The sequence below is a fragment of the Eulemur rufifrons genome, chromosome 28, assembly GCF_041146395.1.
Source record: "Eulemur rufifrons isolate Redbay chromosome 28, OSU_ERuf_1, whole genome shotgun sequence".
Classification (NCBI taxonomy): Eukaryota; Metazoa; Chordata; class Mammalia; order Primates; family Lemuridae; genus Eulemur; species Eulemur rufifrons.
Genome location: NC_091010.1, coordinates 2,249,774 through 2,263,218, shown reverse-complemented (window position 1 = coordinate 2,263,218; position 13,445 = coordinate 2,249,774). Strand labels below are relative to the sequence as shown.

The following is a 13,445-nucleotide window of genomic DNA, read 5'->3' as shown; positions in this document are numbered from 1 at the left end:
CTGTAACCCATTCCCTAAATGACAGCACTAGGCCATATTCTCATCTTCTGTGCTGTTTGCCCTTTTGCTGATTTCTTGAGTGTGTTAAAGGTCACCCCCTGCCTTTGCTTGTGTGGTGTGCTGTGCTTAGGAAGAACACAGTATAGTAAAAATTCAACCAACAGCTGTATTTCCTCAGTGAAGCTCAAAATAGAACGAATTTTGCTCCTTCTTTATTATATTAGTCTAGTGTGTACTTTCACCTTAGTACTTGTAACATATTACTGCATGTATTTTCTTACCAGATTGTATGTTCCTTGATTTTTATTAATCATAGTATTTCCAACAAGTATAATTGTTCCAGGTACATTGTGGAGACTTGATAATTTTTTTTCATGAATCAATAGCTTAATGCAATGGCAGAATATTTGTTATGATTTCTCTTTTTTCCCAAAGTATTAGTATAAATCAATACAAATATTTTGTAAACCATTTTGGTAATCTGTGAACAATAATCACGGTAAGGATTAGTCCCATATGTCTCTTTCCATGTCACCTAATTCTGAATATTTCAGATTGAACAGAAATTCCAGGGATCACTGTCATTTAAGGATGTGACTGTGGGCTTCACCCAGGAGGAGTGGGAGCACCTGGACCCTAGTCAGAGGTCTCTGTATAGGGACGTGATGCTGGAGAACTACAGCAACTTGGTCTCAGTAGGTAAGGCCTGTTTACTATGTAATTCTAAATAGTGTTTTTCATTCTTTTGCTTATGAAGCCCATGGGCACTCTGTAGTTTAATGATATTTAAGATTAAGAAAATGAGTGTGGATGGATCACTTTTGACCACCAGAAGATCCTTATGTTCCACCTCTCCAGTGAAATGTTCTAGTGGTATCATCACTGAGCAGCTCCAGAAGCTTCTCCCTCCTTCAGTGTCCATGAAGTCTAGGCTGCCTTGTTTAAGTCCTAAATTATTTCTATTAACAGGGTATTGTGTTACCAAACCAGAGGTGATCTTCAGGCTGGAGCAAGGAGAGGAACCATGGATACTCAGGGAAGAGTCCTCAAGCCAGAGCTACCCAGGTGAGTTAATGTGAACTGTACAGATTAACATCAGGGGATTTATTATTTCCCTGTAGTTTATTCAGGGGTTGTCACCTGTGAGACGTTTTTCAAGAGTATCTCTTTAGAGGTCCTAAACCTTGAAAGTAACTGAGAATATTGATTTCTAAATCAAACCTCCAATTACCACTCTCACAAAAAAGTTCTCCTTTTTGATTTTTTTTTTAATATTTACCATTCTTATACTTGCCTATAGTGCAATCTTTGCCCGCCACATCTTTACTATTGTTTTTCTTGGTTACTCTCTGTTTTTCAAAGCAATTGAGTTGCCTACCTTATCTCCATTATCCTGCATTTCTTTTGTTGTCAGATATTCTTTTATATACTCAGTTTTTGACTCAATAAGTGAATTTTAAGTATTTGCTATATGCCAGTCATTTTCTAAGAGCTGAGGAGATAGTAGTAAAAAAAAAAAAAAGAAAGAAAGAAAGAAAAAAAACCTTAAATGAGTTTATACAAGTAGCCCTAAGCACATAAATTCATATTTATATTTGTGTGTATTAAATGTTCTATGGTGTTAAAGACTATCAAAGAAATTCAACAACGTTAGATCCATAATAGAGTGTGCTACTTTAAGAACAGGGGAAATCTGAATGAGTTCAACATTAGGGCAGAAATTTGAATGAAATGACTGTGAGCTGTGAGGATTCTGCCTCTTTTCAGCAGGGGTAACAGAGGCTGGTAGCCCTGGGTAGGAATATGCCCAACGGTTTTGAGGAATAACAAAAAAGTCACAGTGGCTGAAGGGGAGTGGTTGACAGGAGGAGGGGAAAAGGGTGATGTAAGGGAGGTAGCTAGAGTCCAAAGGCAAGAGTATCATAAGCCTTATTAAATAAGTTCATCTTATTATTGATTTAGTGGTAGATTTTCAGCAAATGAGCAATGTCTGATTTATGTTTGTATGAGATTGTTCTCATCTCTATAGGGAAAATATTGGAAAGGGCATGAGGGCATAGAGACTCATTAAAGGACTGTAGTAGTTTTCCTGATGAGTGATTATGGTGGCTCAGAGTTGGAAGGTGTGGAGGTAATGAGATGAGGTTTGATTCTCTCAATATTTAGAAAGTGGGGCAATCAAAAAAGAACCAGAAGGGGAGGAGACAGGTATTTAAAGTATTTGAAAAAATAATGGCTGAAAAGGTCCCACATTCAGCAAAAGATAAAACTATACATTCAAGAATCTGAGCTAACATCAAATAAGAGAAATCCAGAGAAATCCATGCTGAAGGCACAACACAATGAAATTTCTGAAAACTAAAGATCTTCAGAGTAGCGAGAGGGAAACTGTGCAAGGAAGGACAATGGAATTCTCATCTGAAGCTGTGGGAGCCAAAGGAAGTAGTCCATTTTTTCAGGTACTGAAATAAAAGTATCAAGTAAAAATTCTGTATCTTGTGAAAACATATTCATGAAAGGAGAACTAAAGGCATTATTAGAAAGGAAAACTAAGAGAAAATGTTGCCGGCAAACCTACCTTTAATAAATGGCTAGAAGAAGTTCTCTAAATAGAAAGGAGATAACACAAGAGTGCTTGGAATGCAGAAAAGAAAAAACATTGGAAGTTGATAAAAATAGGGATAAATATATAGAGTATTTTTCTCATGAGTTTCTGAAATCATATTTGATGGTTAGAGCAAAAGTTACATGATTTGATTTTCTCTCTATGTAGAGGAATACTTAAGAAAATTATATTTAAAAAGTTGGGAGGGTTAAGGGACCTAAATGGAGTTAAGCTTTATACATTTATACATTTCACTTGAAGTGGTAAAATGTTGATGCTTATCACAGTGGTAACTGTGATAAGTTACATATGTATATTTTAATACCTAGAACAACTACTAAGAAAACTATGAAAAGTGGTATACTTAGAAACACTATAAGTAAACCAAGATGGACTCTAAAAAAATATTCAGGTAACCAGTAGGAAAGTAAGAAAAGAGGAACAGATGAATGAGAAACTGAGAAAACAAATAGCAGCCTAACAGAGCAATATTTACCTTAAATGTGAATGATCAAAATACACTAATTAAAATACAAATTGGCAGTGTTGGTAAAGCAAAAAACATGATTTCAAAATGTTATCTATAGGAAACTCATAACATAGTTAACAACGTAGGTTGATAAAAAACAGAAAGATACACCATATGAATATTAATCAAAACAAAGTAAGAATGGCCCTATTAATAGCAGATTAAGTAGACTCCAGAATAAAAAAAATTATTAGACAAAAAGAAGAACATTATATAATTATAAAAGGATCAATCCAGCAAAAATGCAATGATCCTAAATGTGTCCCCACCAAACAAGAACCTCAAAGTACACGAAACATCAAGCAAAAGGATTGAAGCAAAATTTATAGTACAGTGCCCAATAACAATAGAATACACTTTTTTCTCAAGTGCCCATGGAACATTCCAAAAGATAGACCATATCCTGGGCCATAAACAAACATCAACAGATTATTTATTTATTTTTAAAAATTCAGTTTTGAAAAAATTTAATAGATTTATTTAGTGGGTACAAGTATTTTTTATTACGTGGATGAATTGTATTATGCTGAAGTTAGGGCTTTCAGTGTACCTGTCACCAGAGTGGTATAGATTGTACCCGATAGGTAGTGTTTTATCCTTCAGCCTCTGCTCTCCCTCCCACCTTTTTAGTTTCCAGTGTCTGTTACATCACTTTATAATCGTATCTGCTGATTGTTTACTTCCTGGTTATAAGTGAGAACATGGTATTTGTTTTTCCATTCTTGAGATACTTCACTTAGGATAATGGTCTCCAGTTCCATCCAAGTTGTGGCAGAAGACATTATTTCATTCCTCTTTATGCCTGAGTAGTACTCCATGGGTGTGTGTGTGTGTGTGTGTGTGTACGTACACACACACACACACACACACACACCACATTTTCTTTATCAGTTTATCAGTTGTTGGGCACTTACGTTGATTCCTTATCTTTGCAGTTGTGAATTGTGATGCAGTAAACATTCAGGTGCAGATGTCTCTTTGATATAATGACTTCTTTTCCTTTAGGTAGAAATCCTGGTGGGACTGTGGGATCGAATGGTAGGTACACTTTTAGTTCTTTGAGGAATCTCCATACTGTTTTCCATAGAGGTTGTTACTGGCTTACATTCCCACCAACAGTGTGTAAGCATTCTCTTTTCATCTCATCCACACCAATATCTGTCATTTGTTGACTTTCTAATAATGTCCATTTTGACAGGGATAAGGTGATATCTCATTGTGGTTTTAATTTGCATTTCCCTGATGATTCATGATGTTTAACGTTTTTTTCATATGTTCATTGGCCATTTGTATATATCTTCTTTTGAAAGCAGTCTGTTCCTGTCTTTTACCCACTTTTGCATGGGGCTATTTGTTTTTTTCTTGTGATTTGTTTGAATTCTTTTTAGACTCTGTATATTAGTCCTTTGTTGGATGTATAGTTTGTGAATATTTTCTCAAATTCTGTAGGTTGCCTATTCAGCTGATTTTTTTCCTTTGCTGTGCAGAAACTTTTTAGTTTAATTAAGTCTCATTTATTTATTTTTGTTGTTTCTGTATTTGCTTTTGGAGTCTTATTCATAAATTCTTTGCCTAGGCCAATGTCCAGAAGAGTTTTTTCCTACCTTTTCTTCTAGGATTTTTATGGTTTCAGGTCTTATATTTAAGTCTTTAATCCATCTTGTTAATTTTTGTAAATGGTGAGAGCTAAGGATCTAGTTTCATTCTTCTACATGTGGCTCTCCAATATTCCCAGCATCATTTGTTGAATCAGGGGCATCCTTTCCCCAGTGTACGTTTTTGTCTGCTTTGTCGAAAATCAGTTGGTTGTAGCTATATGGTTTTATTTCAGGGCTCTCTATTCTGTTCCATTGGTCTATTTGTCTACCTTTATGCCAATATCATGCTGTTTTGGTTACCATAGCCTTGTGTTATAATTTGAAGTCTGGTAATGTGATGCCTACAGATTTGTTCTTTTTGCTGAGGATTACTTTGGCTATTTGGGCTCTTTTTTGATTCCATATGAAATTTGGAATTGTTTTTTTCTAGTTCTGTGAAAAATGATGTTGGTATTGCAATGGGAATTGCATTGAATCTGTAAACACTTTGGACAGTATGTACATTTTAATAATATTGATTCTTCCAAACCACGAGCATGGGAAGTTTTTCCATGTGTGTCATCTGTGATTTCTTTCATTAGTGTTTTGTAATTCTCCTTGTAGAGATCTTTCACCTCTTTGGTTAAGTATATTCCTAGATATTTTCTTTGCAGCTATTGTAAATGGTATTGGGTTCTTGATTTGACTCTCAGCTTCTGAGTCTGTACAGTGACTCTGTACACTTCTATTAGTGTACAGAAATGCTACCGATTTGTATACATTAATTTTGTAACCTGAGACTTCACTGCATTTCTTTATCAATTCCAGGACTGGTCTTTTGGAGGAGTCTTTAGGATTTTCAGCAGTTTTAAAAGAACTGAAATCATACCGAGTATGTTTTCTGGCCATAATAAAATCAAATTATAATTCAGTAATAGAAAGATGATAGGAAAATATCCACTCATCTGAAAATTAAACAACAAACTTCTAAATAGTGAGTGCATGGATCAAAGAAGTGCATCAAAAGAAATTTTAAAAATGCATAGAACTGAGTGAAAATAAGGACACACCTTATTAGTGTATGTGAAAGATAGCTAATTTTCCGATAGGGAAATTTATAGCCCTAAATGCTAACATTAGAAAAGATGAAAGGTGTCAACCTGTAATTAACTTTCTATTTTAAGAAACTAGAAAAGAGCAAAATAAAATTTCCGCAAGCAGAAGGAAGAAAATAAAGGTAAGAGGAGAAATCATTGAAAATGAAAATAGGCGAACAGTAGAGAAAACTAATGAAACATATGGTTCTTTGAAAAAAAATCAGTAAAATTGATAAACCTAGCAATATTGACAAAAATGTGAAAAAGACATCACCAATATCAGGAGAGAAACAGGGAATATCACACCAGCATCCATTAAGAGGATAATAAGGCAATATTGTCAGTAACTTTATGCTCATAAATTTCACAACATAGAAGAAATGTACCAATTCTTCAGGAGCCTCACTATCAAAAGTCAGTCAGGGTGATACGGATAATCTGAATGGTCCATAGGTTGTCATAAAGGCTGACATAGATAACTTGAATCAAAGAAATTAAATTTTAAATTAAAAGCTCTAAACAAAGCAATCTTCTAGCTCAAGAGAATTGTAGTTTTCACTAGAGTATTCTACCAAACATTTAAACAAGAATTGATGATTTTACACAACACGTTCAGACAATAGAGGAGGAAGACACAAACGTGACAAAATTCAGTATCTGTCTGTGATAATAACTCTGCAAACTAGAAATAAAGAGGAACTTCCCTAACTTGATAAGAGAACATCTACAAAAAAATCTACAGCAAATATCATATTTACTGAATGCATTCCCTGTAGATCTGGGGACAAGTGAAAGATGTTTGCTCTCACCATTCTTACTGAGTATAGTACTGTAACTTCTAACAAACACAATAAGGCAAGAAAAAAAAAATAGAATGTGTACAGACTGAGAGAGGAGAAAAAACTATCCATATTTCCACATGATGAAGTAATTCCATGTGTAGAAAATGCCAAGGAATCTTATTTTAGAAAGCCTCCCAGAACTAGTGAATGATTTCCACAAAGTTTCAAGATATAAAATGAATACACATATAATCAATCCGTTTCTCTCCACTTACAAAGAACAGATGGAAACACCACTTATTCCGTACTAATTATTACGTATAAAGTAAAATACTTTGGTATATAAATTTAAGAAAATATTAAAATATGGATAGGACCTTTATGCTGAAAATGGCAAAATGCTCATGAAAGAAATAAAAGAAGTAAAATTTACCTAAGTAAATGAAGACACATGGGCACTTTGTGGATTGAAAGAATCAACATAGTAAATATGTCAGTTCTCTCCAAATTGATCTATAGGCCTAATGGTATTCCTGTCAAAATCCCAATAAGGTTTTTTAGACCTAAATAACTTTATTCCAAAATTTGTATAAATAGGCATAGGAACTAGATATATCTGAAACTATTTTGAAAAAGAGAGTAGTGAAGTAGGAGGATTATGGTAGTCCCCCCTTATCTATGGTTTTGCTTTCTGCAGTTTCAGTTATCCAAGGTCACTGCGGTTCAAAAGCATTAAAAAGGATATTCCAGATATAAACAATAAGTTTTAAATTGCACACTGTTCTGAGTAGCATGATGAGATTTTGCACCATCCAGCCCCTTTCCATCTGGGATGTTAATCGACCCAGATTGTGAATCTTCCCTGTCCAGTATATCCAAGCCGTATATGTTACCTGCTTATCAGTCACTTGGTTATCAGATCAACTGTCAAGGTATCACAGTGCTAGTGTTCAGGTAACCCCTATTTTACTTAATGGCCCTAAAGTACAAGAGTAGTGATGCTGGCATATTGTTATAATTGTTCTATTTTGTTATTAGTTGTTGTTAATCTCTTAGTGTGCCCAATTTATAAATTTAACTTTATCATAGGTATATATAGAGGAAAAAACATAGTATTGTAGGGCTGGTACTATCTACGGTTTCCCGTGGTTTCACGCATCTGCTGGGGGTTGTAGTAGAATGGATCCCCCCAGATAAGAGGGTACTACTGTATATAGATACATTAATCAAGGGAACATGGTATTGGTGGAATATACACATTAATGCAGTGTTCACATGGAACAATGGAAAAGAATAGAAAACCGAGAAATTATAGACTGAATGTGTGTCCTAAAACTAAGTTGGAGCCCTCACCTCCAATGTGATAATATTTGGAGATAGAGATTTTGGGAGGAATGAGAGTTAGATTAGGTCATGCGAGTGGGGCTCTTATGTTGGGATTAGTGGCCTTATAGGAAGAGGAAGAGAGGGAGATTGCTCTGTGTCCATGTCCTCATGAGAACACAATGGCTGTCTGCAACCCAGAAAGAGGGCCTTCACCAGGACCTAACTGTGCTGGTATCTTGATCTCAGACTTCTGGCCTCCAAAACAGTAAGAAAATAAATTTGTTGTTTAAGGCACTCAGTCTGTGGTATTTTGTCCTGGCAGCCTGAACTAAGACATATGCCAAACTGATTTTTGACAAAAATGCAAAAGAAATTCAGTGCAGGAATTCAACAAATGATGCTGGGGCATTTTGACAGTATCCTTTTTTTATTATGACAATTATACATAACATGAAATTTGCCATTTTTACCATTTATTTATTTATTTTTATTTTTTGGAGACAGAGTCTCTGTTACCCTGGCTAGTGGTATCATTGTAGCTCACTGCCACCTTAAACTCCGGGACTCAAGTGATCCTCCTGCCTCAGCCTCCCGAGTAGCTGGGACTATAGGCGTGTGCCATTACGCCTGGCTAATTTTTCTACTATTTGTAGAGATGGGATCTCACTGTTGCTTAGGCTGGTCTCAAACTCCTGTGCTCAAATGACCCTCCCACCTCAGCCTCCCAGAGTGGTAGGATTACAGGTGTGAGCCACCATGCCTGGCCCTATTTTAACATTTTAAAATGGTTGTGCAGTCATCACTATTTCCAAAACATTTTCATCACTCCAGTCAGAAACTCTATAACCTTTAAGCAGTAACTACTCATTCCTTCCTCCTACCTTCCCATAGTAACTGCTAATCTACTTTCTGTCTATATAAATTTGATTATAAATATTTCATATCAGTGGAATTATAGCAGTATTTGTCCTTTTGTGTCTACTTTATCTTAGCACAATATTTTCAAGGTTCATCTGTATTATAACAAGTATAGGAACTTTTTTCTTTCCTGGCAGAATAATATTCCATTGTTTGTGTGTATTGCATTTTGTTTATTCCTTCATCTGTTGATGTACACTTGGGTTGTACACCTTTTAGCTATCGTGAATAATGCTGCGTTGAACATTGGCAAATAATTATCTGTTAAAGTCCGTGTTTTCAGTTCTTTTGGTTATATACCCAGGAGTGGCATTTTAGCTTTTTGAGGAACTCCTGCACTATTTTTAATTTACCTATTTTTTCTTTTGTTGCTCTTGCATTTCATGTCATATCTAAGAATCCATTGTGAAGTCCAAGGTTTTCCTTATGGTTTCTTCTAATCATTTTATTGTTTTAACTGTTAAATTTAGGTTGTTGATCCATATTAATTTTATTTTATTTATTTTTTATTTTTTTATTTTTTTATTTTTTTGAGACAGAGTCTCACTCTGTTGCCCAGGCTAGAGTGAGTGCCGTGGCGTCAGCCTAGCTCACAGCAACCTCAAACTCCTGGGCTCAAGCGATCCTACTGCCTCAGCCTCCCGAGCAGCTGGGACTACAGGCATGTGCCACCATGCCCGGCTAATTTTTTCTATGTATATTTTTAGCTGTCCATATAATTTCTTTCTATTTTTAGTAGAGATGGGGTCTCGCTCTTGCTCAGGCTGGTCTCGAACTCCTGAGCTCAAACGATCCACCCACCTCGGCCTCCCAGAGTGCTAGGATTACAGGCATGAGCCACCGCGCCTGGCCTGATCCATATTAATTTTTGATGTGGTTTAAAGTAGGGTTATAACTTCATTCTTTTCTTGTGGAAATCCAGTTGACACAGCATCATTTGTTGAAGAGACTTTTCTTTCCTCCAGTTTATAGTGTTGGCATCATTGTCCAAAGTCAATCGACCATAGATGGTGTATTTTTTGACTCTCAGTTATATTTCATTTGTCTATGTCTGTGTGTATGCATGACCACACTGTTTTGAGTGCTGTAGCTTTCTAGTAAGTTTTGAAATTGGAAATTGTGAGTTCTCTCTGTTCTTTTTTAAAATTGTTTGGGCTATTTAATAGGTCCTTTATAATTCCATGTGATTTTGAGGATCCGCTTTTCATTTCTGTAAAAATTCTGACTGAATTTTGATAGGGATTGTGTTGAACTGTATCATTTTGGATGACATTGCCATTGTAACAATCTGAAATCTTTCAAACTGTGAACATCAGATTGTTTCATTTGTTTATGCCTTCTTTAATATCTGTTAGCAGTGTTTTGTAGTTTTCAGTGTACAAGTCTTGTACCTTCTTAGTTAAATTTATTTCTAGATATTTTATTCTTTCAGACACTACTATAAATAGAATTGATTTCTTTATTTCCTCTTCATATTGTTCTTTGCAGGTGTGTAGAAACATAGCTGACCTTTGTGTGTTGATCTTGCACACTACAACTTTGCTGAATTTGTTTATTAGCTGTGGTGTCTTTCTTGTAGATTCTTCATGATCTTTATTTAAGATTACGTTATGTGTGAGTAGATGTAGTTTTACTTCTTCCTTTCCTGTTGATGGCTTTATTTCTTGTTTAATTGCTTGAACTTATACTATTAATACAATGTTGAATAGTACTGGTGAAAGTTGGTATCCATGTCTTGTTCCTGATGTTAGGAGAAAAGCTTTCACCGACGAGTATGATGTAAGCTGTGAATTTTCCATATCTTTATGGTGTTGAGAAGGTTCTATTCTTTGTTTTCTGAGTATGCTTATCTCATGAAAGGTGGTTGGGGTTTTGCCTTTTTTGCATCAATTGAGATGATTTATTTTATTAATGTAGTGTATTATGTTGATTTTCTTATGTTTAAACCGCACTAGCATTTTGTAAGTTCCACTTGGTCATGGTGTATAATCCTTTCAACATACTGTTCATAAATTTTGGTGGTATTTGTGTGTGTGTGTGGGTGTGCACACATGTGCATGTGCACATGCATATACGCACCTGCGTGTGTGTAGTTTTGCATCCATATTGGCCTGTAATTATTTTTTTTTTTTGTCATGTCTTCATCTGGCTGTTATATCAGGGTAATAATGCTGGCCTCTTAGACTTAAATAGCAAGTCTTCGCTCCCCTTCTATTTTTGGAAGAGGTTGAGAAGGATTGGTATTAATTTTTTTTTTAATATTTGGTAGAATTATGGAATTATCTCCTCCTTGAGTTTTTCTGGTGGGCAGTTTTCTATGATTGGTTCAATGTCTCATTATAGATATTTTGGGATTTTTTATTTTTTCCTGAGTCAGTTTAGGGAATTTCTGTGTGTCTAGAAATTAGCACATTTCATCTAGTTTATCTAATTTTTTAACCTATGGTTGTTCATGGTATTCTCTTCTAATCTTTTTTATTTCTTTAAGGTTGCTAAATCATGTCTGCATTTCTATTTCTCATTTTAGTTATTTATGTCATTTCTCCTTTTTTGTTTATTGGTCTAGCTAAAGATTTGTCTGATCTAAAGATTTTGCTGATCTTTTCAATGAATCATCTTTTGGTTTTGTTTAGTTCTATTTTTCTGTTCTCTATTTTAGTCTTCATTATTTTCTTTCTATCTCTAGTTCTAATCTTTATCATTTCATTTCTTCTGCTAGCTTTGGGCTTAGTTTTCTCTTTTTCTAGTTATGCAAGGTGTAAAGTTAGGTTATTGATTTGAGTTCTTCTGTTTTAGTGTAGGCATTTACAGCTATAAATTTTCCTCTGAGCCCTGCTATCACTGCATCCCATAAGTTTTGGCATATTGTGTTTCCCTTTTTAATCATCCCTAAGTATTTTCTAATTTCTTTTATGTTTATTCTTTGACCTGTTGGTTGTTTAATTTCTACGGTGTTTGTGAATGTTCTAGTTCTCCTTATTGATTTCTAACTTTGTTCCATCATGGTTTGAAAAGATATTTTTGTACAGTTTCAGTGGTTTCAAATTTATTGAAACTTGTGGTTTATCCTGGAGAATGTTTTATGTGCATATTAGAGGAAGGTATATTGTTTTGTTGGGTAGAGTGTACTATATATGTCTGTTGGGTACAATTGATTTATGGTGTTATTCAAGCTCTCTCTTTCTTTGTAGATCTTCTGTCTAGATATTCTGTCCATTATTTTAAGTGGTGTACTGCAGTCAAAAACTAAAACTGTACAACTGTTTCTTCCTTGAATTCTGTCAGTGTTTGCCTTACATATCTTGGGGCTCTGGTCCATATGTATTTATAATTTTTATATCTTATTGATAAATCGATCCCTTTATCCATATATAAGTCCTTCTTTTTCTCTTGTGACAGTTCATGACCTAATCTGTTTTGTGTGAGATTAGTATAGTACCTCAGCTCTCTTTTGTTTAATATTTGCATGGAATATTTTTTATCAACCTTTCAGTTTTAGCTTATTTGTATTTTTTGATCTAAAGTAAAGCTGTTGTAGACAACATGTAGTTGGGTAATGTTTTTATATCCATTCTTCCAGCCTCTATCTTCTGATTGGAGAGTTCAGTCCATTCACATTTAAAGTAATTGCTGATAAGGAAGCACTTCGGCCATATTATTTGTTTTCTGTATGTCTTATACCTTTTTTTTGGTCCCATATTTCCTTTATTACTGCCTTTTTTGGTGTTCAGTTGATTTTTGTAGTGAGTCATTTTGATTGTCTTCTCACTTCCTTTTGTGTATACTTTTTAGATATTGTCTTTGGGGATTACATTTTTAGCATCCTGAATTTGGAACAATCTAGTTCAAATTGATTCCACCTTAACTTCAATAGCATATGAAAACTCTTACTTCTACACAGCATCCCTCTCCCCTTTATGTTGTCATTATCACAAATTACATCTCTATACATTGTGTGCCCAGTAATGTCAATTTATATTTAGTTTTTATCCATTTGTTTTTTGAGTTATATTATGCAGTTAACATTATTGGAGATCTTTATTTATTCATCTGGATTTGAGTCTAGTGTTCGTTGATTTCATTCTGAAGGATACCTGTTACCGTTTCTTACATGGCAGGTCTAGTAGTAACAAATTCACTTAGCATTTGTTAATCTGGGAATGTCTTCATTTTTCTTCCATTTTAAGGACAGTTTTACCAGGGACAGAATTCTCTGATGATGATTGTTTTCTTTCAGCAATTTAAATATGCTACCCCACTGTCTCCTGGCCTTCATTTGATTTCTGATGAGAAATCAGTTGTTAATCTTTTTTTTTTTTTTTTGAGACAGAGTCTCACTCTGTTGCCCAGGCTAGAGTGAGTGCCGTGGCGTCAGCCTAGCTCACAGCAACCTCAAACTCCTGGGCTCAAGCGATCCTGCTGCCTCAGCCTCCCAAGTAGCTGGGACTACAGGCATGCACCACTATGCCCGGCTAATTTTTTCTATATATATTTTTAGCTGTCCATATAATTTCTTTCTATTTTTAGTAGAGATGGGGTCTCGCTCTTGCTCAGGCTGGTCTCCAACTCCTGAGCTCAAACGATCCGCCCACCTCGGCCTCCCAGAGTGCT

At 35.1% G+C, this 13,445-nt stretch overlaps 1 protein-coding gene across 1 annotated transcript in view; it reads left to right on the top strand.

The window, feature by feature from the left end:
• LOC138376518 (zinc finger protein 33B) overlaps positions 1–13,445 on the top strand; it is a 48,138-nt gene that overhangs the window by 12,468 nt on the left and 22,225 nt on the right. The window contains exons 3-4 of the mRNA XM_069460907.1: positions 555–699; positions 970–1,065. Of these exons, the coding sequence (XP_069317008.1) occupies positions 555–699; positions 970–1,065 (241 nt within the window). The remainder of the gene's footprint in view (positions 1–554; positions 700–969; positions 1,066–13,445) is intronic.